The 23,129-nt window shown below is 37.3% G+C and overlaps 1 protein-coding gene across 1 annotated transcript in view; it reads right to left on the bottom strand.

Annotated features, from left to right (window-relative positions):
• VPS13B (vacuolar protein sorting 13 homolog B) overlaps positions 1-23,129 on the bottom strand; it is an 876,795-nt gene that overhangs the window by 79,694 nt on the left and 773,972 nt on the right. Inside the window, exon 42 of the mRNA XM_031669315.1 lies at positions 20,820-20,981. Coding sequence (XP_031525175.1) covers positions 20,820-20,981 — 162 coding nt within the window. The remainder of the gene's footprint in view (positions 1-20,819; positions 20,982-23,129) is intronic.

Raw genomic sequence — 23,129 nt, 5'->3', positions numbered from 1 at the left:
TGCACCTTAAAACATAAATGATAAAGGTATCAAATACTTTTTTGTGAAGTTACATATTTCACTATTCATTTTAAAACTATTGTCAAGATTTTTTCTACTTCAGTATCACAAATTAAAATTTTATCTTCACACTCATTTGTGTATTTCTTTTGCATTTTATAGTAATTTACCCTACAGTAATATGTAATGTTCTAAAAAGAAACTGGAGATTTAAACAACTTCAAAAAAATTCCTAATCCATTGTATTCATTGTAGAAATTTTAAGAGTTCTTAAAAATGAACATGCAATCCAAGTGATATAAACTACTGTGTGTGTGTATATATATATATATATATTCTGGTAATATATTTTTATATATTATTTATATATAAAAACTTAGGCACCATTTTATTATATTTTAGAGACAGAGTCACTCTGTTGCCCAGACTAGAGTGCAGTGGTGTGATCATAGCTCATTGCAACCTTGAACTCCTGAGCCCTCAAGTGATCTTCCTGCCTCAGCCTCCCGAGTAGCTAGGACTATAGGTACATGCCACCATGCCTGGCTTTTTCAATTTTTTTTATTTTTTGTAAAGATGAGGTCTCGTTATTTTGCCCAGGCTGGTCTTGAACTCCCGGCCTCAATCAATTCTTCCCCCTTGGCCTCCCAAAGTGCTAGGATTACAGGCATGAGCTATTGAACCTGGCCCATTTATTTTATAAACTTCTAAACTCATCATAATATCCCAAGAGTCTAGTGTATAGCAGGCATTCAATAAATATTTGTTGAATAAATAAATCAAGATTAATACAAAATAACCAAAAGTAAGTATCTTAAAATGTCAGTGGTGATATCTGTTCATAAAATGGTATCACAAAATTAGTATGAGTGCCTCCTGGGGCCAGGGACCGCAGTCACTCAGTCCCCAATTCAGCCCCCAGTTGCAGTCCCCAGGCAATTACTGTACCTAATAGGATGTGCCAGATACTTGATAGGGTGTTGGCCAAATGCCCAAATCCTGGTGAATGTGGTCACACCCTGCCTCCTATTTTCTGCAGAAGAAGACATGGGCACTCCGTACTGTGCCTGGGCCCACTCAATACAGATCATGAAGGCAGAAAAAACTGTGGCCAGCAAGTGCTGCCAGCCAGCAGCCGAGCAATTCTACAACTCTGAGATCAAATTCCTGCTGCCTCACGGCATCCTGTGTCGCCAGCACAAGCCAAGCTTCACCACCAAGAGGCCCAACACCTTATTCTAGGTGTTTGGCCCTCTCACCCCAGGTCTGTCCAAATAAACTCAAGAATGTCAAAACAAAACCAAAACCAAAATGAGTATTAAATCAAGATATTTAGAAGAGTTTCCTATTTTGAATGATCTTTCAACAAAGGAGATTTGTCTTACAGGGATAATAATATTAGATTAAACACCAAATCAACGTAATCCCTCAGATTCATAATTCAGATACTGCAGTACTGATATTAAAATATCAAGTAGGCCCAAAATGATACAATAGGTGAGCATGAGTAAAAATTAAGTTGAAATACTAAAATAATTCTTGTCTATCCAAAATACTATCTGGAAAGTCAACTGAATCAAAATTAAATCACTTGCTTGGAATACATGCATCTAAGTGGAACTGATAGTACATTCCACACTACTAAATTAGCATAAGAATGAAATATGTTGCTTATTATTGCTTTTTCAAGGAATTTGAATTTCAAGATGTTTAGCGTATCTGAAATAACGCCAAAAACCAAGTAGAAAAATTTCTAGGTAATGACTAATGCTTGGTGTCATAATTCAATGCTGAAACTTTTAATGCTGAAATTCTTAGGGCCCCATATATCCTTTCACATTTATAGAATATAATTTCCCACCTAAAAGAGTAAGTTGAAATAAATACAACTGAATTATTTTTGGACCCTTTGATGTAGTTTGTTTTGGTAGGAAAAAGAAAAAGAGAAAGTAAGCTCAACCGTGAAAGCCTTTCTAAATCATTCAGGGTGTGATATAATGGAGGCTGCATTGTCGTGATGTAACTGTTGGCTATTCTTCCACAAAATATGGGTGCTGTAAGTTTTCTCTCAAGATTATTTGAATTAATTGAAGGCCACAAATACTGTGTAATTAGCATGAAACAACCTCTTACAATAGAGGGAAACCTGACACATTCATAAAAATGTGGTTGGAGTAAAAATTGTGGCTGAAAGGTAATCCTTATATAAAAAAAATCTTACTTGTAATACCTATTGATGCATCAATTCTATGAAATAATCTATCCTAAAGTAATAATTACAGATGTGTGTAAAGAATGTATCTAGATGTATGTTTACCCCAGTGCTAGTTTAATAATAAAAATTTGGCAGTATTAGGAAATTGGTCAAATAACACAGTAAAAATAAAAACAGCTTTCCTTTATTAGACATTATGTGTCAAGCACTGGGCTAAGGGCTTTTTAATATTACTTATTCCTTAAAACAATCTTGTAAGGTAGACAGATGAAAAAATAAATGGAGGTACACAGGGGCTGAGGGATTTCTTCAGGTACACAGGGCCAGAGTGTTGGGAGGGGAAGGATACAAGATCTGAAGTTATTCAGAGCCTCTGTTCCAAACTATACTAACAGTAGAGTACTTTCAAGTGGCTGAAAAACAATCATAGCATGAAAACATGTTAATACTATCAGTTAACAACAGATAATTGAAAAACACACATTACAAAAAGGTATGTGCAGTACCCCCATTTTTGTAAAACAAATAAACAAAAAGTATGTATGCCTATTCCAAAGGAAGAAAAAGGCTAGAAATATGCCATAATGCTAACAGTGGTTAGTTCAGGGTTATGGGATTATGCATTTTAAGTTTCCTTTTTCCCATGTGTGTTTTGTGTGCTTCCTCAGGTAATTTCCAAATTTAATATTACAACTATGTCTTATTTGGCAATCAGACAAAAATGTTATTAAAATAAAAAATGTCTAATAGTATGCCTAGAGAGGACACATTTTAGGTAAAAAGAAATTGTACATTTCTATTTTAAAAGTTCAAGTTCAGCCTCCTAGTCAAAGCCAAATTTTCCCAACTTGCATGCTTGGCACTTTGCCAAGAGGGTGACATGATCTTCAGTTCATCTCTGTAGCCTCCATAATTCCTAGTACAGAGTCTGACTTGCTATATTGCTATGTTACATATTCACATGATTCTTAGGAGCCATTTAATACGATTATGTGAGCTTTTTACCCTAGGGCAACAGCTTGTTTTTTTATTTGAGACTGGGTCTCCCTTTATTGCCCAGACTTGAGTGCAGTGGCACAATCATGACTCACTGTAGCCTCAACCTCATGGGCTCAAGTGATCCTCCCACCTCAGCCCTCTGAGTAGTTGGGACTACAGGCGCACCATGCCCTACTAATTTTTGTATCTTTTGTAGAGCTGGTGTTTGGCCGTGTTGCCCAGGCTGCTCTTGAACTTCTGAGCTCAAGCAATCTGCCCACCTTAGCCTCCCAAAGTACTGGGATTGCAGACATGCGCCACTGTATCTGGCTCAATTTGGCGAGTATTTTTAAGGATTTACAGCTATTAAATGTTACTATAAGCCAACTAACTGTACTACATATGGTAGACATAGAAAAGAACTAGACAGTTCACTTGGGCTGAAAATGCTTACAATATAGTAGGATAAACAGATATTCAATAAGAATAATTACACTGCAAAATGTTGTTAGAGTAAGAAGAACACAGGGTTTCTGAGGGTTCTGTTTGGGGAAGTTAAAAGTTTGACCAGAGAATGTATTTTGCTTACTCCCCAAAATAAGAAAGACACGTTGAAATAGAACAAAAGATGATAGTAATGTTACTTCTGATAAACAAAAGTAGGTGACAACCTAGCCTGTCATGTGACAACCAGGGATGGAGTGGCTATTTCTGTACAAAATTTGTGTCTACAGACATACTGATTATATTAGAAACAAAGACAAGCCATAAATGCAGCAAGCTATGGCTTCAAACTATTTTTGAAAACAACTCCTGGTCATTTGTTTTAACAGAATTTAGAAAATTAACTTTCTATTATCAACTTGTCAGCTTACTTTCCTCTAATAGTTTTGATCGTAACCCAAATGGAGTCACTGAATACTGATTTTGGAAAGAAGGAGTAACTCTGGAATAAAAAAGTCATTGTTTTAGGAGGTCAAATCTTGAGACAGAGGATGAGAGAGAGATATAGGAAGGCAGGGTGAAGAGGAAGTGAACTCTTAGGTCAGTAACTGCTATTTCCTCTCAGAGCATCAATCATCAATAAACACCAGGGATTGATGCATGAAAGACAATGAAACAAAGTAACTGACAAGAAAGTCACTGTTTGGCTGTTTGAAATAATGCTATTCATATGCTATATCTATATTCTTCATAGCTTTAAAACACTGCATTGTGTCATTTCATCATACACTTTGTAATAGTCATTTGAATTTCCCTGGGTTAAGTCAGGGTATCAGATTTCACACATTTCTAGCAAACATTAAGGCTTGATGTTTCAACATACCTATAATCAAGCCATAGAATCTTTTTATTATTTTTCACAAATAACTATAAACACAACTCTAAATTCAAGAATTTATTTATGGATTTTTATTATTCAGGAATTAATCTCTGTTCAATCTCTGGCTGAAATTTACATACTTAAAATAACCTAATAAAAGAAAAGTGGGGAGAATAGTATCATCATTTCATTTAAATTATTTTCTACAAAACACTGAGATGCTTAATGGGTATTCTGGGCTAAAAAAAAATTAAATCTAAGTGACCTAATTTAGGAAAAACTAATATACTGCATAAACATTTTTGCAAAAAGATTTAATGAGAAAGATGTTTCATGCATTAAAATATTTTATTTTTAAATTTTATGCATAACTTTTTTGGACATTTCAATCACGAAATCAGATATAAATACTGTTAAAAAGTATGAAATGATAAATAGGCTTGTTTTAAAGAGGTCATTTCAACATTTTACATATCTATTGTTTTCATTCTTCTAAAGGCTTCCCTTTAGTTAAATGATACGTGACTGAAAAAACATAAGCTGTGATATTAATAGCTGCCTTACGTCTAGAATTGTGTGACAGTCTTTAAGACTGTTTACCCTTGGTACCACCACAAAGGGTTGAAAAGCACAGATTCAAAGAACTTTGATATATATGTATATACAGAAGAGGATGGACTGTCTATAAAATCTGAAATAATTCACATTTTCTTTTTTTAAAAATAAGTAAAATAAATACAGACTTTGATTGCTTAAGTTATGTCAACAACCAGGAGATTGTGATGCTATGCAGACACACTCTTAACAGAATGATAGTCAATGGTCGCCATGCATTTGGTTAGACCCAATTCTCCAGTGGAAGAGTTAAGAGTATGTTAGAAGGAAATGATGATGAATAATTTAGGTGAGCTGAGAAATGGGAGCAACAAGATAAGAAATTGGAGAGGCTGTCTGTCAGTCATTCAGATTTGGATAAATACTCTGTGAGTCAAATTATCAGATTTTATTTGTTTGCAAATCAATTTTGACAAAATACAAACAATAGAGAAACCTACCTAAAGTTTGAATAAAAACTTTCTTTTAAACTGTTCTCAGATGTAACATTCACTATTCAGTAAAATTTAGTTTAATGTAAAATAGAAGACATGCCAGCACATGTCCTAAGAAAAGATCAAGCGATTTTTACATAATCTTCATTTTTTAGTCATCATGGCAATGTGGACAACTGTAATTATCTTTAATTTTTAATTAGAAAAAAGAAGTCAATAGATGGATATAAGAGAAATCCAAAATTTTTACAGTTATTTATTTTAACTAAGCTGCCTTGCCGTACTAAGAAAACATTTTTGTAAAGGTTAAATAAAGTATTTCATGGCAACCGCTGCTTCTTAGTGCCTGTATAACAAGAAATATGAGCCAGCCAAAGTTGTGCAAGTTGGTTTCCTTTCCCAGTAAGGGAATGTGGTATCTAAGACCTTGTCCTAACTCATTTTATCCCCAAGTGTAAGTCAAGCAAGTCAAATATGAACTAATGCCTGAAGGGAAGTCCCTGACTCCAGAAGTATGGATTATTTCACATTTATCTTAAAATCTGCTCTCAGAGTTCTTAAAATTCACTAACTTGGCAAGTCAGGAATTATCATGAGAAATGAAATAATTTCGTAACTATGAAGTCATCCAACATTCCATGCATCTGACACTCAGTGGGCTTGGCCATGTCTTGGGCATTATTCTGACCTTTAAATAACAAGCTCTTCAATATTCTGGAAATAATTTAAAAGCACGGAAATAATAAGTGCCACAGTATAATAGGTATGCCATTGTCTTTGAGTTAATGCTTTTGTTACACAGACTTATGGTAACAAGTTATGATTAAAGACAATCACATTATGTATGCTGAAATCTTTACAACATTCTTAATCAGTATTTCCCATTACTTAAAAATGGCAAAATACCATGCTTTAATAGTCCAGCTGCATTCCCTTTCTCCAAGTATTCTGTATTAAAATTCACATTTAAAATTAACTTGGTAAAGGACCTTTATGTTTAGACATCAAGAATTTACATTTGCAGAGCACTGGCTTGTGAAAAGGCTTTGAGTGTCTTGTAAAAAGCTTAAGAAATCTTCAGTATATTCTTCTCCAAAGCTATATTTCAATATCTGAGATTTATTGCCAGGGGAGGAACAGAGAGACCATTAGCAGCACCAGCAGCCATTCCTCTGGGCGCTTCGCACTTGAAATATCCCCATTCTCTTTCATGCAGGCTTGCAGAAAACTCTAGAAATCAGCCCTGGGACTGGATAAAGGACCCTATCACAATCCTATCTTTGCCATTTCTTGTGAAAGACTTTAAAAATCTTGAAATTGGTCATTTTATAAACTAGTTTTACAAAGAAACTTTGAAATATAAAGGAAAAGGAAAACTCAACCCTAAACTTCTGCCTCTGATTTAGGTAGAATGTATCTCCCAACAGAAAATGAAAAAATTCCAAATATGCTCTATGCATTAAATACTTAATGAACAAAACTGCTAGGACCCCATTTACTTCTACTGGTGACTTCAAAAGGCACTGTAATCTCCCTCAGAGAATGTAAGTTTCCTGGAATCCCTGATGAAACTAAAAATATTTTAAGAGAAAAAAGTGAAGGGACAGAGTCTACAGACTCCTTTTTTTTTTTTTTTTTTTTGCTATTTCAATTACTGCTTAAAACTGAAATGAAAATGCAGTTGATGGTGGCTGGACGGTAGTTCCTGGGTACTCAAATGGAGTCAGTGTTTACAGAATATTTTGGATTAAAATCCTTGCCAGATGGTCCCAAGAAGTGTTTACCTCACTGTTGATTTTAGCTATCTTAATGTCAGCAACAATAAAAAGAAGCTTGTTACTGCCACTCGGGAGCAAGGGCATAAAATCCTTCCTCCCCAAATGGAACTGCTAGTTGCAGACAGCTGTGCCCTACACAACAATAAGGGTGATACTGTAGATTTCTGGGAAACTATTTCCACAATTAGAGAAAGACATTATGTGGCAAATTTAACTTGTAATGACATCTACTTTAAATATATAATATTTAGTGATTAAGCTATATACTTTTAGTTTATGGTAAACAATAAAAATTTTCATAGAATAAGCACAAAAGGCTAAACAAAAATGTGAAGAGTTAGACACACATGAAAGTTGTGCCCAATTTGAAGTATATTGCTAATCTTCTTCTGTAGCATGTTTCTATTTTATGACTTTTCATTAGAGGCCATAAGGAGGCCAAAGGGGCAGGAATGGGAAAAAGGGGAGGGGTGTGCGACCAGGAGCTACTCTTAAGAGCCCAACTGAATTGACAGTATATTGAGGCATGTATTTTGAGCTCAGTGCCTCCTTTGTGTGTATATTAATAGTATATACAAAAGTATCCAACATTATGCAAATAATAGTGTTTATAATTTTATTAAGGTTTTAAATCTATGTTCTTGAGAAATCCCAAAACTTATTCAATGAACATTTATTGGCTGGGTGTGGTGGTTCACTCCTGTAATCCCAGCACTTTTGGAAGCAGAGGTAGGAGGATCGCTTGAGCCCAGGACTCAGAGGCTGTACAGAGCTGTGGACGTGCCACTGCACTCCAGCCTGGGCCGCAGAGCAAAACTCTGTCTCAAAAAAATAACAAAGATAAAGGAACACTTCCCGCCTGTCTATTATAACAAGATACAGGATTAAATATTGTGGAAACAATACCTTATTAAAGTCCTCTTTTTCTTCCCTTTCATTCTCAGCAAACATCCAATACAACCTCAACCATATTCATGCCCATCTTCATTCTCTCCCTCCTATCTCAAGAATAGGAGGAGACTATTGTGGTACATTGCAAATGGCCACAAATTCTCTGCAGCAACTCTTACCAAGATCTAGTTCCTTACTGTTTGGATCTGGCTTAACCTTGTGGCTTGCTCTGTGAAACAGAATGTAGTGGAAGTGAGGCTGTGTGAATTGAGCCGAGGTTCAAGAGGCCTTGGAGTCTCTGCTCTCATTCTCCTGGGACAGTGTTACCAGGTGAAGAAGCTTGGCTAGCTTATTGGTGAGATCACGTGGATGAGAACCAAGACACCTGGTAAACAGCCTGCTGACCACTACATATGTGGGTGAGGCCATTGTAGACCACCCAGCCCTCACTGATTTCCAGCTGACTTCAGCCTCCTAAGTGAGACCAGGTGAGACCCACAGAAGAACCTCGAGTTCACCTAGATGTCTGACCAACAGACTCACGAGCTAATAAATGGTTTTTAAGTCACTAAGTGTTGGGATGGTTTGTTAAACAGCAATAAATATTTGGTATAAACTTCTTCCTTCAAGATCAATCCTTCCACTTGTGATCTGAATTCTTTCCTTTTCTTCCCTTCTAAGATTTTATGCCATTAGTGATTCTCTCTTCTGCGTCATTAATTTCTTTATTTCTTTCTTCTCCTATAGTAATGTGCCTAACTCTTCTTCCATTTAAAATTGTTTCTTAACCCTGTGGCTTTCTGTAGCTAACACATAATTAATACTAAAACAAACAAACAAAAACTTCATGCTCATCATCACCACTTCATCACTTCCCATTCACTTCTCAGCCCACTGTAATCTGGCTTTTATCCCTATCTCTCTACTGAAAGTGCTTTCCTTGAGCCATCAATGATGTTCCAATTGCCAAATACAATAGTCTCTTTTTTTCAATTCTTACCTCACTCAGTTCCCTTAGGACATTTAACAACACTGATAATTCTATCCCTCTAAATATCCTTTTTGGATTTTAAAACACCATTATGTCCTGGTTTTCCTGTGACATCTTGGTTTTCCTCACAGCTCTTATTTCCTCTCAATACATTTTATTTCACAGCCCAACTCCCAAATTCAGCTACTGATCCTTTTGCAAGCTCACCTCCAAGATAGCCCCAGTAATCCTTGCCTCTCGTTATCTGTGCCTTTGTGTAGTCCCCTACTGAATAGGGCAGATCTGTGTAGGATATTACAAATAAGACAATGAATGACTTCTGAGGCTAGGCCATAAAAGATATTGTGGCTTCTGCCTTGGATCACTTGATCTGGAAGACAGCAGCTGCCATGTCATGAGACTACTCAAGTAACTCTCTGGAGAGATCCCTGTAGTGAAGTGCTGAGGTCTCCTACCAAGAGTCATGGAGGTAAGTATTTTGGAGATGGATCTTCCAGATCAGACGAGCCTTCAGATGAGTGCAGCTCTATCTGCTGTCTTGATTACAACCTTATCAGAAACGCTGAGCTGGAATCACTCAGTTAGACCATGCCCCAAATTCTTGACTAACAAGACTGTGGGATAATAAGTGCTTATTGCTTTACATACTCAAGTTTTGGGGTAACTTTTTATACAGCAATAGGTGACTAATAGAGATTTAGTATCTGTAAATGGGATACTACTGTAACAGAAGTCTAAAATGTGGAGGAGGCTTGGAGCTGGAAAGTGAGTAAAAACTGGAAGAACTTGGAAAGAGTGTTAGTGAATGTCTACATACTTCAGAGAGATTATTAATAGAAACGTGATGGTCCTAGAGGAGACTGCCAGCTAGAGAGTGAGAAAAATGTTATTGGAAATGGGTGGAAAGGGGATCCTTGCTATGTGGTGGCAGAAAGTTTTTCAACACTATCACCTGCAGTAACACGGAAAGTAGAAAATTTGCCTAATAAACTACATGATCTAGCTAAGTAGATTTCCAGGCAGTGTTGAAGTGCCTCCTAGCTTCTACCTGCTGCTAATATTAAAATCCACAAGGGGAGATATAAGCTTAAGGAAGGACTGTCAGATAAAAAGGAGCCAGGACTTGCTATTTTGAAAGTTCCTAGCCTTATGAGATGCAAATGATGCTAAAATCAAGAATGGCTTCCCAGCAAAGATCAAATCCAGGACATGGTCAGAAAAGCTGGGTCTAAATATGAAGCAAATAATATGCCTGTAAAATCTTTTGAAAGACCTTAGAAAGACCTAAATTGATAGCTCAGAGAACTAGTCAAAAACAAAAGGAGTTCTAAGACACTGAAGGGTTATGTCCCTCAGTAATATCAGAAAAATCTTCAAGTAGAGAAGGGCTTATCTAAAAGATACATGGGGGTAATTTTGTCTAATATAGTAAACCTCAGTAAGAATAACAAGAGACCCACAAAGTTGTTTAAAGAATAATATTGGCAGAAACACTGCCAACTTAGACTGAAAGAGGTAAGGATAGTACAAAATGAAAAGATGACTCTGAACCTTCAAAATTCTACCAGCAGAAAGCAGGCTGGGAAAACTGCAAGGTGCAAACAAAAGCTACTTTTCATGGAAAAGAATGCGTGACTCAGAGGCTGGAGCCAAGTGCACAAAGCCACGAGCAACAGGGAGCTACTTCCAAGCGGGAGTAATACTGAGTACTAATTAAGAAACTTCCAACATTTATCTGATTGAATTTAAGAATTTCTATGGACCAGAAACTCCTGTGTGTCTTCTGTTTTCTCATTTTATGCATGGAAATGTCTACTGTAGTTATCGTATGCCTATATCACCATTGTACATTGTTCTGAAGCAACAGATAGTTCTTCTCTTAGGACTCTCTCCTTGGGCATGCTTATTTGTTCCCACTTCTAGCTAGGCACCAATAACAGGCCAAATTTGTATCTCCAGGTCAGACTATTCTTTTGAGCTCCAGCCTCTTACATTGAATTTGCCTACTTTACATGTCCATTTGGATGTCTAGTTAGGGGCAAAGGACTAAAAAGGAACCCTTGGTTATAGAGAGCCAAGTTCTTTCTACTTTAACAAATGTTTTGTATAGACAGGGTCTTGCTATGTTGCCCCAGACTAGTCTCAAACACCTGGCCTCAAGCTATCTTTCCTATCTTAGCCTCCCAAAGTTTTGGGATTATAGGCGTGAGCCACCACTGCACCCAGCCAAGCTGAGTCCTTTACTAGGAGCTTTATGAATGTTTTTCATGGAATATTTACAATCGTCACTTAATTATGCAGAAGAGGAAGTTGAAGCTCCAAGAAATTAAGAAACTGTCCATTCTTCATGCAGCTATCAAACCTTAGGAGTGAAACTCAGGTATTTATGGCTTCAAATTTGTGCTTTTTCTAATATACCAGTCTTCCTGCCCTCTATAGCAGCCTAAAATTCAATGTGTCCAAAATGGTTTTCAGGATTACTCTGTTGTGCTCTTACACCCTGCCCCATTATCTGTCTCTCAAACATTTTCCTACTCAGCTCCCTGGTCTTGGCCAATAGCAAAACTGGCAACACATCACCTAAGTCTGAAATCTCAGAGTCAAACCAGACCCTTCTCTTCCATGATCAATAATCAAATCCTGGTTATTTTAACCTCCCAAATATCTTCCAAACAGACCTCTATCAAGTTAAACCTTCTCTCAGCAATTTAAAGATGCTGTTCCACTGTCTTCTAGCCTCCATGGTATCTAAAGAGAAGTCCATAGTAATTTGATTGTTGTTCTCCTAATGTGTTGTAGGTAATGTGTTTTCCTCTGGCTGCTTTCAAAATTTCCTCTTTTATTTTTGGTGTTCAGTAGTTTCATAATGATGTTCCTGATATCTTCAAATTTACTTTATTCTTCCATCATGTACTTTATATATATATATGGGGAGAGGGTAAGACCCTGTCTCCATACACACACACACACACACACACACACACACACACATATATACACATATATATTTTTTTCATGCAGGGTCTTGCTCTGCTGCCCAGGCTGGAGTGCAGTGGTGTGATCTCAGCTCTCTGCCAACTCCGTCTCCCAGGGTCAAGCAATCCTCCCACTTCAGCCTCCTTAGTAGGTGGGACTATAGGTGTGCACCACCATGCCTGGCTAATTTTTTTTGGTAGAGGCAGGATCTTACCATATTGCCCAGGCTGCTCTTTAACACTTGGACTCAAGAGATCCACCTGCCATGGCCTCCCAAAGTGCTAGGATTATAGGCGTGAGCCACCATGCTTGGCCCATGTATTATGTTTCTATTGCTCTGTAACAAATTAGTACTAATTTAGCAGCTTAAAACAACACACATTTACTCTCTCACAGTGACTGTTGGTCAAGAGTCCATGTATAGCTAGCTGCGTTCTCTGTTTAGGGTTCGTAAGACTCCACTCAAGCTTGCTTAAGTTGTTGGCAGAATTTATTTTCTTGTGGCTATAAGACAAGGGCCTTAACTTCTTACTGCCTCGTGCTGGTTCTGGAGGCTTCCCACAGCTCCCTGCCCCAGAACCCTCTTAATAGGCCATCATAACATGACAGTTTGCTTCCCAAGGCCAGCAGGAGCCTCTATGCCTCTCTCTCCTTACAAAAGGGTCCAATCACTCTTTTAGGGTTTTTATCTTAGGCCCATCCAAAGATTTTTTCTCTTGATTAACTAAAAGTAAACTAATTTAGGACCTTAATTACATCTGTAAAATCCCTTCACCTCTGACACAGACACTTTAGAGTACATGTCTGATAATGCCAACATCTGGGTCATCTTTGGATTAACATCTATTAATTGTCTTTCCCTTGAAACTGAGTAACATTTCTTTTTCCTGACTCTTATCTGTCAAGTAATTTTGGGTTACATTATGGACATTGTACCTGTTTTGTTGTGGAGACTCTGGATTCTCTTATGACTGCTCCAAAGAGTGTTGATGTTTGTAGTTAACAGGTAACTAACTTGTTTAGACTCAAACTGGAAATTCTCATACTTGGGTGAGCAGCAGCTCAGGTTAGTTTACTTCTTTAAGCCTTGGGTACAAACTGCATTCAGTTTGCCCCAAGCATGTGTGTGGTTCAGCAGTCAGCTGAACAGTTGGACCAAATTTTAAAATATTATATTCCCATTTTATGGCTTTCTCCTCTCCAGGGTTTTCTCTTCACTCTCTAGCATCCTCGGATGCTTGGCTATTTCCCCTGGAACGCTGGGCCAGAAAGATGATAGGCCACCCCTGTTCTGCCGTGACTGCAGTTGCCTCAAGGCAAAGTCAAAAAAATGGGAAAGTCATCCTGCAAATTACTTGCTCAAAATTTTGACTCCCCTCCAAAATCTGCCTTTGTTTTAGTCTCCAGAGCCTTCAGGTAGTTTTTCTGGTTGTTGTTGTTGTTTGTTTTGTTGTTGTTGTTGTTTTTTAAGTTCTGTTCAGAATGTGTGGCTGTTATTCACAGAAATATCAGTTTCTTAGGCATTTATATCATTTAATGCCTTCTACTTTGTCTTAGCTCTGTTACTATAATCTCTCTCACTCCTGGACTATGCAGCAGTACCCATAGTAGTCTCTGCTTGTATTCTCAATCTTCTCTAGAGTCTCTTCTCAAATACACTAAAACTTTTCTGAAATACATCTGTGATCATGGCATTCCTCTACTTAAACCCGTTCAGTAGCCAAGAGCTGCCCATCACATAGATGTATATCTTCTTGAAATGGATTCCCAGGCTCTTGAGAACATAACTCCGCCAGACAGTGGTGTGCTGGAGCTGGCTCATACTTGTTTGTGAAAACCAGCAATTAAGTATTCAGAGATTTTGCAAACTGGTGGTCAAACCACTGGTAGCTTGAAATAAGCTTTGGAGTATTTACACCATGAAAGTTGGCCATCCCTACAATCAGGGGTTCCCCACCACTACCACTCTAAGAGCCAGTGGACCAGCATATATTTCCTCTGCAATTTTTATGATTGAGTTACACTGCACAAAACCTGAAATCCCTTGACCATAACTTGCTGTTTATATAACCTCCCTGATGCTTCTTGGCGTACTTCCTCCACTATCGTCCACTGGGGCAACCTATACTTACTGTTCAAACTCAGCTTCTGTGGAAAGCTAACTTTGATCTCTCTGGGTATGTAGATTATCATACCTTTGTGCTATCATGGCCTGAAGACAGCATTAAAACTTAGCACAGCATACAAGAGCCCTCATGGCCTTAGCCTATTTCCCCCTCTTGCAGCTCCACACATGTGCTCTACACTGTAGCCAAATTAGTCAAGTTCCCCTTCTGTGCCATATTGTTTCGTGTCTCTGTGGCTTTCACACATGTTGGTCCTTTTAGCTGGAATATTGCCTCCACCCTCACTTCACTGGCCTAGCTAACTCCAAGGCATTAACATGTAATACAAATATCCCTTCTGTCTGGAAGCCTTGCCAGATTCCCATCCTCATGTAGGGTTTGGAAACATTTCCTCTGGGTTCCCATTAAGACTTTGTTCATATCCAGATGCAATTGATTTTACTTCCTGATTCCCTGGCATTTCTTCCCTACGGCTAGTGTTTTCATTAGTCACCCCTCATTTCTCTCTGTCCTGAACTACTGCAATGATATCCTGATAGATTGATAGATACTGTCATGTCTATAATACTTTGTTTACTTTTCTGGGTCCCTCAATAGATAGTAAGTTCTTTGGAAGAATGTATATATTTAAACACAATAGGTAATACATAAAAATATACTGATTAAAAAATGAACGTAAGGGAGACTAAATAAACAGCTACAGAGAAATAATGGCCGACAGGAGGGCCTGTGAAAAGACTGAGTTAGGCCTTGGATGCCAGATAATTTGGATATTATTTAATAAATCATGGTGTAGCCTGTGATGGTTTCTGGACAGGAAAGTGTAACAAAGTATTTAGGAAAATTACTTCAGCTGTAGTCTGCAAGATAAGTCAGAGTTAAAACAGGGTAAAACTGTTAACTAAGAGAACAACTGAGAAAAACTATTGCCATAGTTTGTATAAGAAGTAATAAAGATAACACTCTTGATATATCATTACACTTGCCGGTGTTCCTAAGAGTTAGTATTTGGAGTTCCTTTTAGTCTGTATGTGAATTTTGGGTGTGTGTGGTGCTTAATGTCTCAAATTTAATTTCTTTGTCCTTATTAAGAAGTTGAAAAGTACATAAAAATGTTACAAAAATAGATGTATATCACCTTAACTCAACATTCAGAGGCAACTAGTGATAACATTTTGACATGTCTTTTTCCAGTATTTTTAATGCATTTACTTGTGTGTTGTTATGATCACATTGTATATATAGAATTTTATATTCTGCTTTTGTGACTTATATGATATGATAGGTAGCACTTCCCCCATTCCATGTAAAAATGTAAAGATCCCATAATATATCTATAAGATAGTCTTATGCCAGATTTTACTTAACTCCTTAAAAGTGAACATTTTGGTGCTTTAAATATTTTGTGACAAACTGTGATAAACTTTGTTTGTATAAAAATCTTTGTTTTAATTTGCATTCTCTCCAGAGGGTAGATTACTATTGGGAGACTTACTGGGTCAAAGTCGACGATAATTTTAATAGCTTTGAAGTTTCTTACCCAACTGCTTTCTAGAAATTAAGTACCAATTCCATTAGCAACTCCAGTGTGTAATAGTGTCTATTCATTTGCCTTTTCTAAACAAACTTTAACATGCATGCACACATAGGAGAACACTTGAAAAATTTATCAGCTTTGGCAACGCAGAGTATTTCTTTGTCCCCCAGGTCTGCTTTTTAAGTTTTTAAATTATTACTGTGGCAACAAGAAATATGCTCTTTCTCTAAATATATATGTATACATGCATTATACAAATGGATTTGTAAAGCATAGTAACTAAGAATTACAGTCTCGTTAATGAAACTGACAACTGGCTGGAATTACTAAAAGATAGGCAGATACTCAAAACCTGTTGCTTTCCATTTTAGACAAATGAAGAAATGACCAGGTTTCATTTTAAAATATTGTTACATACAAAAAGAAAACCGGAGAACTTTCTGTTATACACTGATTAGGACCAGAACGAGTATAATAAAAATATTTTACTGTAATTTGGTGAGTACAGGTTAATTACATAAAAGTTAGATTTAAACGATTATCTGTCATTTCTCAATTTCTGGAACTTTGTACCAAGCTTTCAAATGATAGGAATACCAGTGAGGTCAGAGTGAAAACAATTTTAAATCAAACCTTTAGTCTACTGAATTTGATCAATTGAGAAATCTTAAAGCAAGTGTTGGCAAACTTAGGCTTATAGGCCAAATTTGGCATGTAGCCTATTTTTGGATAGCCTATGAGCAGAGAATGGTTTTTACATTTTTAAATGGATGGAAAAAATCAAAAGAGTAATAATTGTGATGTTTGAAAATTATATGAAATTTAAATGTTATTGCCCATAAATGCAGTTTCATTGGCACATAGCCACACTCATTCATTTATATATCACCTATGGCTGATTTTACACAGAGTTGAGTAGCTGCAACAAACTGTAAATCCTGAAAGCTTAAAATATTTACTATCTGGCCCTTTATAGGAAAAGTTTGCCACCTCTGCTTTAAAGTAATATAGGATTTATATTTTTGTCTCTATGTGTCACTCTGTTTAATGAATATTTCCAAGATGCTCTGCTGCTCATTGAAATTAATTTTACCTTGTTACATTTTGCTTTGTTATTTAAGATGGGGTCTCATTATATTGCCTAGGTTGGTCTTGAACTCCTGGGCTCAAGTAATACTCCTTCCTGCCTCAGCCTCCCAAGTAGCTAGGACTACAGATATGTGCCACCATACCCCAATAATTTTTAAATTTTTTGTAGAGATTGGGTCTTGTTATGTTGCCCAGCCTGGTCTTGAGAAGTTCTGGCCTCAAGTAATCCTCCTGCCTCAGTCTCCCAAAGTGTTAGGATTACAGGCATGAACCACTATTCCTGACCTGCAGTTTTAAATATTTACTGTTTCATGCGCTTATGAAACTTCTGTTATATTCATTTAGGATAAATGTTATATTATTTTCCATAGGTCTGTCTAGAGCCTATTTCCACTTGCTTGATGGTTTGATTACCACAAGTAAGTCATTGGTAACTAGAATTCTGCAATTCTGAAAAAAATGCATAATCCATAAATTGTACATGTTTGAGGTTAAAAGCAAGTGTAAATCTTTACATAAAAGATAAAGGCAATACTATTCCAAGCAGTTTAACCAAAAGTGCTCTCTATTAACCAAAAAAGGAAGTTAAACAGCCTCTACATAAATCCTACTAGTTGGTTTTATGTTGATCCTACTAGTTGATGTCACTATAGCTTGTTTGTCTAAATTAAACAAAGCTTCCTTTGACTATGAACTGCACATACTGCCTATATTGTGGGGAAACATTTATATACTCACACCTCTAGTCCCTAGATTCAATGTAGCGTAATGTGACATACTTTTCTGAAGAGCAGTCCCTTGCTGGTTATTGTTCTCATCCAACCTGATCTAAAGTCTACTGAATTGGAATATTTAAGAGCCCTTTGTGATGGCATCTATGATTCTGTGCAGCTGAATATATTCAATTATTCCCTAGGAAATAGTTTTCTTCTTCCTTTGTTTGTTTAGGCAAGAAATTGTTGTGAGATATCCAGAATGTTAAGTGATTCTGCCCCAGAGTATGTGTTAGAAACTATAAGGAGCATTTTATGACTTTCAATTCTGAAAGGTTTGTCAGCTTTGGATTTCTAGAATTGGTTGTGTCCATGTTTCTTTTCATCCTACTGGGACTTCACTGTTGTTAGCAACCTCTTGTGTGGTTTTAAGATATCTTGACCTCTTTGAAACCTTTCCAGGTGTCACTGCCACTTTGTTGATCTCTGCAATGTTAGTTACATTGTTTAATGGAGTTAAGTTCCATGAACTTTAGAAATCCTCCCTGAGACTATGAATTGACTAACACCCAAGGCAGCATAAACATGCAGACACAAATGTTCCTAAAACGAAGCTTGCTGGGCGATGCAGGATATGACTTGGAGTCTGGAAAAAGGAATATTTTGCTCAATTGTGTATCTATGACAAGCTCCAGGTGCAGTTTGAAGCTGAGTGGCTAGTTTTTCTGATCCTCACGTAGACTCTCATTAGAACACAGCAGAATCTGCAACTGTGAATGTAAGGAATTCCATGAAGACCCCCTGGGCCCATTAAGGCTTCTGGCTTCAGAGGGTCCTAAAACACTTACATTAGCATATAGAAATATAGTAAGAAGACATTGTTTTTTATAAATATCATCTAGGTTTTAGTCTTAAGATTATAATGACTGCAGCTTATTTTAAAAGTTGCATCCACAAGATGCAGTTACAAATTTAAAAGAAAGAGCAAAGTTTATTAGATACCTGTTTTATGTTTACAGTTTGTCATTAAAAAGCTCCTATTATTTTTGGTAACACAGTTAAGACTTTGCAAAGTTCATACTTGGACTAAGAATCCCCTATTAGTTTAGCTTTAGTTGTGGCCTACTATTCCAGTGATTTCTCAGCCCTTCTTTTCAAACTTCACAGCCTGGCTATTCTAACAGACAAATCATGCTGCCAAAACCTAGGGGAGTGAGACAAAGTCGAAGTGACACTGTATTGATAATTAAAAGATAAGGAGTTCAGTCCTAACTCTACCACTACCTAACTTAACATTTCTATTTGTCTCCTTATCTATAAAATACGCATAACAAATAATACTACACAGGAATGCTGTGAAAATAAAACTTGTAATAAATACAAAAAGGCCTTTGAAATAGTGCAAACAAGTATGAAAATGAAAGGTGTGCTGGTGACAGTGGTTGTCTATTCATTCTTTCCTGCTGACCTCCTCTCTACCCAGAAACTATATGTCTGTAACATGAACACTACTGCTCCCCACACTCCTGAGCCAGTTGTTCTCTTATGATCACCTTCCCATCCTGGCTCCAGTGTCCAGGGAATCCTGAGGATCTCTGAGGGATATGCAAGCTATGCATCTTCAAATTGACTGTGGAGAGTTAAGCTTCCTCTGCTTTGCTTTCTACCGGCTAAGGCCTGGAGCTTGCTGTGTGTGCATCAGTAAAGTGGCTACAAGTACAGTGTACAATTACATGTTACTGTAGCTTCTCAGAGGCTTCTTTCCTGTCCCTCACAATTCACTGCTGGGAATGCAATGGCAATGGAAACTTAGAAGATCTAACAGGTTATACAGCAAGTGTTAATATGAGTTCTCTCTAGGTGGTTGGAATTATAGGTGTTTTTGTTTGGTTTTGTCTGTATACCTGTATGCTCTCACTTTTGTAATCCATAGGCAAAAAATAAAAAACAGATGAATTTAAAACAAATAAAACATCCTTTATGTTACAAGTGAGAAACAACTTAAATACTTCTAACATGGACATTTCTCAAGAGGAAAATTAGAAAACAAGGGTATGTGATTTACCCTAAAAATATGAGTGTAATACCATATCATGTGAGAAAATTTTTATGAAAAAACGTCATGTATTTCAGTGTCCTGTCAGATTAATGTGAACAAAATAAGAAATACTGCATTATAGCTACTTTTCCAAATTGTATACCAATAGTGTGGCAATCTGATGAAAAAACAAGTAAGAAATCAGCATCTAGCTACCCTCATTTGGAGCCCAAGGGTATAATGTAGTCTGATGCTGGTCTAGAGACCAGATGGGAAAACTTGTTCTCTAATCTAATGACTTTCTTTTAATCACAAGCAGGCAGTAGTTTCCTTATTATCCAGTTTAACAAATACATTATTCTTGAGAGTACTTCCTAGGATTTATTTTGCTCACTTAAGACTACATCTTTGTATTTAATTCATCTTCATATTATCGCTACAGGGCACATATCTCTAATTATTCCCATCTAAAGGGACAGGAAAATGAAATTACACTACTTGGAAAACAGACATCCTCTGGTGTGTCTTTTCTCAGTGCTGCCTTGGACGTAGTTTTTCATTGTCATTGTATCACAGATTGTGAGCTGTCCTCAGAGGGCAAGGCCTGTGACTTACCTCTTTTTGAATTCCCAGTGCCTAGCATGTGCCTGCTACCAAGGACACACACAGAAAAAAATCTGAAGAAACAAATGAATAATAATACCCAACACATAATGCTTATATATTAATGCCTTATATGCATGAATTCACTTAGTCCTTATAACCCTTTGAAATAGGTACTACTTTTATCCCCATTATACATATGAGAAAACTGAAGAACAGAAAGTAGAGCAAAGTTATACACAGCTAGGATCCAAACCTGGCTCTCGAGTCAGCCTCTTCATCACCACACCCTGCTGCCCCCCAAGCACCCGGGCTAAACAGGAAAACACTCCATTCCAGGAGAAGCGTGTGCTCCCATCTCTAAACACTCTTGAGTTTCCGTCAGATGTAGCTACGCTGTGTGGTTCCTTCGGAGACTTAAAAAGGAAAATAACTGGACAAGCACACAAGTGCAGAAGAAATGAATCCCCAACCTTAACAATGGCTGTTTGTAAGGGTGTTTCTCAAATACCTGTGGGGATTTGTGAGAGCGCCAGCTGTACTGGTGACTGTGGAGACTCGCCAGCAGAATATTTTCATCAGTATCCACCTGGCCAAACCGCAGTGTCTCCTGTGTGTCATTACAGATCACAAAATGGCTGAAGACCAACTCCTCTACCTCAGGGCATTTGTTCTGAAAGAAAAAGGATACGAAAGCCAACATGGATCAGATTAATTGCAAGATGTTTGGCAGCTGTCTGCCCAGTGGCGATTGTTACAACACAGAAACCCTAAAAGATCTGTTGTCATTAGCTCTGGTATACAAAGTATTCTATACTGCCAGGATAAGCACACACACACACAAAAAATACCTTTAAGAGATTTTAAATGTTTCAAGAATGTGTTTTGATTTATACTCCCTCAAAATAAATCATACACACTGAAGAGTAAAAGAACAATGAGATCCTTCAAACTTTTAACATTTCTTAAAGTGAATTAACATGCTACAAAGAGTGCTGTACTGGGTAGTGCATGTTTTTGAACAGAGTACTGGAGGCTAGAATTACCATGTTCCCGGCTTCTAAACTCAACAATCAAGACCAATTACCAAAGCCACAGTTTGTACCCTACAGAAAGTAAGAATCATTTAGGTAAAACATCCCCAGATCCCTTAAGGGGGAGGGTGGATATGTGTGTAAATCTGCTCAGGGAGAGATGTAAATAAAACCATAACTTTCCCTCTATTGTTAAGAGGCTGAACATACAAAACAGATCAACTCCAGAGTCACTGTAAGCCAAGTTGCAGTTTTCATGAGAAATAATGTGAGTTGAAACACTTTTCGGTATCTGTTTCAGCTAATAGTCATCAATCAGCTAAAATCCTTCATTAGTCAGCTAAAGCGCAGCAAATTAATAATATGTTCCTGTGCTGATAACTCCTTTTTCATTTAATGGTGCCTCCACTGGTTGTTGCTACATTAAAACACTGGCAAAGTAATAAAGTATTTCTGTGCTTACTCTTTTATCACTCTAGTTAGACTATGGCTTAAAAGCAATAAACACACTTTTGGTAAACTTAAAAGAATGCTAAATAAATGATTAACTTGAGAATATAAGAAAAAAATCATAAGTAGCTAATTCATTTGCAGATAATGGGAGATAACATGTTTCTCCAGTAGGCCTCTATTTCCCATATGGATCTAAATAATGTCAAAATGCCACACTCCATCATTTACCACTTTACTGAGAAGTAGGGGAGTAAACAGAGATACAACTCAGAAGCATTGTGATTCAAGTACAGAGGAGGCATGAGGCCAAGGAGACTACAGATGAATGTACCTGGAATCCAGCCTGGGCCATGACCAGACTTGTACCCATCAGGGTACAGACTCATCTTGGGAAACAGAGTCTACTCCTAGTCATCCAAAATGCCCTTGAAGTAGGTGGGCAGGCTCCATGCTGCAGGTGGTGAAGTGGCCCTGACATACCTCATTTTTCCAGAGGTCCTTGAGGACTTCTAAGCCCTCTCACATCATCCATTTGTTCCCATTGAACTGAACCTTGCTTCACAGTCACACTAACCACCAAAAGAGTTTCTGGCTAAGTGAGACCAAAGTACTCATAACAACAAGCATCGGTCATCTACCATAATACTCTCTACTCTGGCTTTTAATGGTAGCAATGATTTCAAAACTTGCCTGCTGTTGAGTTTTAGATGAATTGTTTTACCCAGCCCCTGCCCATGCCTCCAACTGCATCTTGAGCTACTCTCCATTTGCTGAGGGCATTTGTTCAGGACACTCCAGCTCCACCAGCCTTTTCCAGCTGCTCCAGCACTATGCTGACCTCCTTCCAACTCATCCAACACATCAAACTGCTTCCTGCCTCAGAGCCTCCCTCTGCTTAGACATCTTTTTCTCCATTTCTTGTTTGACCAACTTGTTTCTATTCAACTTTCAGATTCCTGTTTTAAGGCTGGTTTTAAGAGCAGCCTTCTGAGATCCTCCCGGGTCAAGTTAGGTTCTCCTATTTTATGCTTATATAAGATTCTATATTTCACCTTCACAGCACTTGTTAATTTGTACCATTATGGGTTCAATATTGTCTCCATAATTAGACTTCATGCTGCAGAAGGGCAGCAACCACGTCTGTATTCTTTACAGTTTTATCTCTGGTATCCAGCATAATGCCTGGCCGATAAATACTTAGGAAATAAACAAAAACTTTAGTAGATGTAATTTGTAAAACTATAATTATATATTCACTGTACAAAGTTAGAAAATAAAGGGGAGAAGAAGGGGAAGGGAGAATAAGGGGAGGGAAAATTAGGAAATACAGAAAG

This window comes from Papio anubis, chromosome 8 (genome assembly GCF_008728515.1).
Source record: "Papio anubis isolate 15944 chromosome 8, Panubis1.0, whole genome shotgun sequence".
In the NCBI taxonomy this organism is placed as follows: domain Eukaryota; kingdom Metazoa; phylum Chordata; class Mammalia; order Primates; family Cercopithecidae; genus Papio; species Papio anubis.
This window is presented reverse-complemented; position numbering and strand designations above follow the sequence as displayed.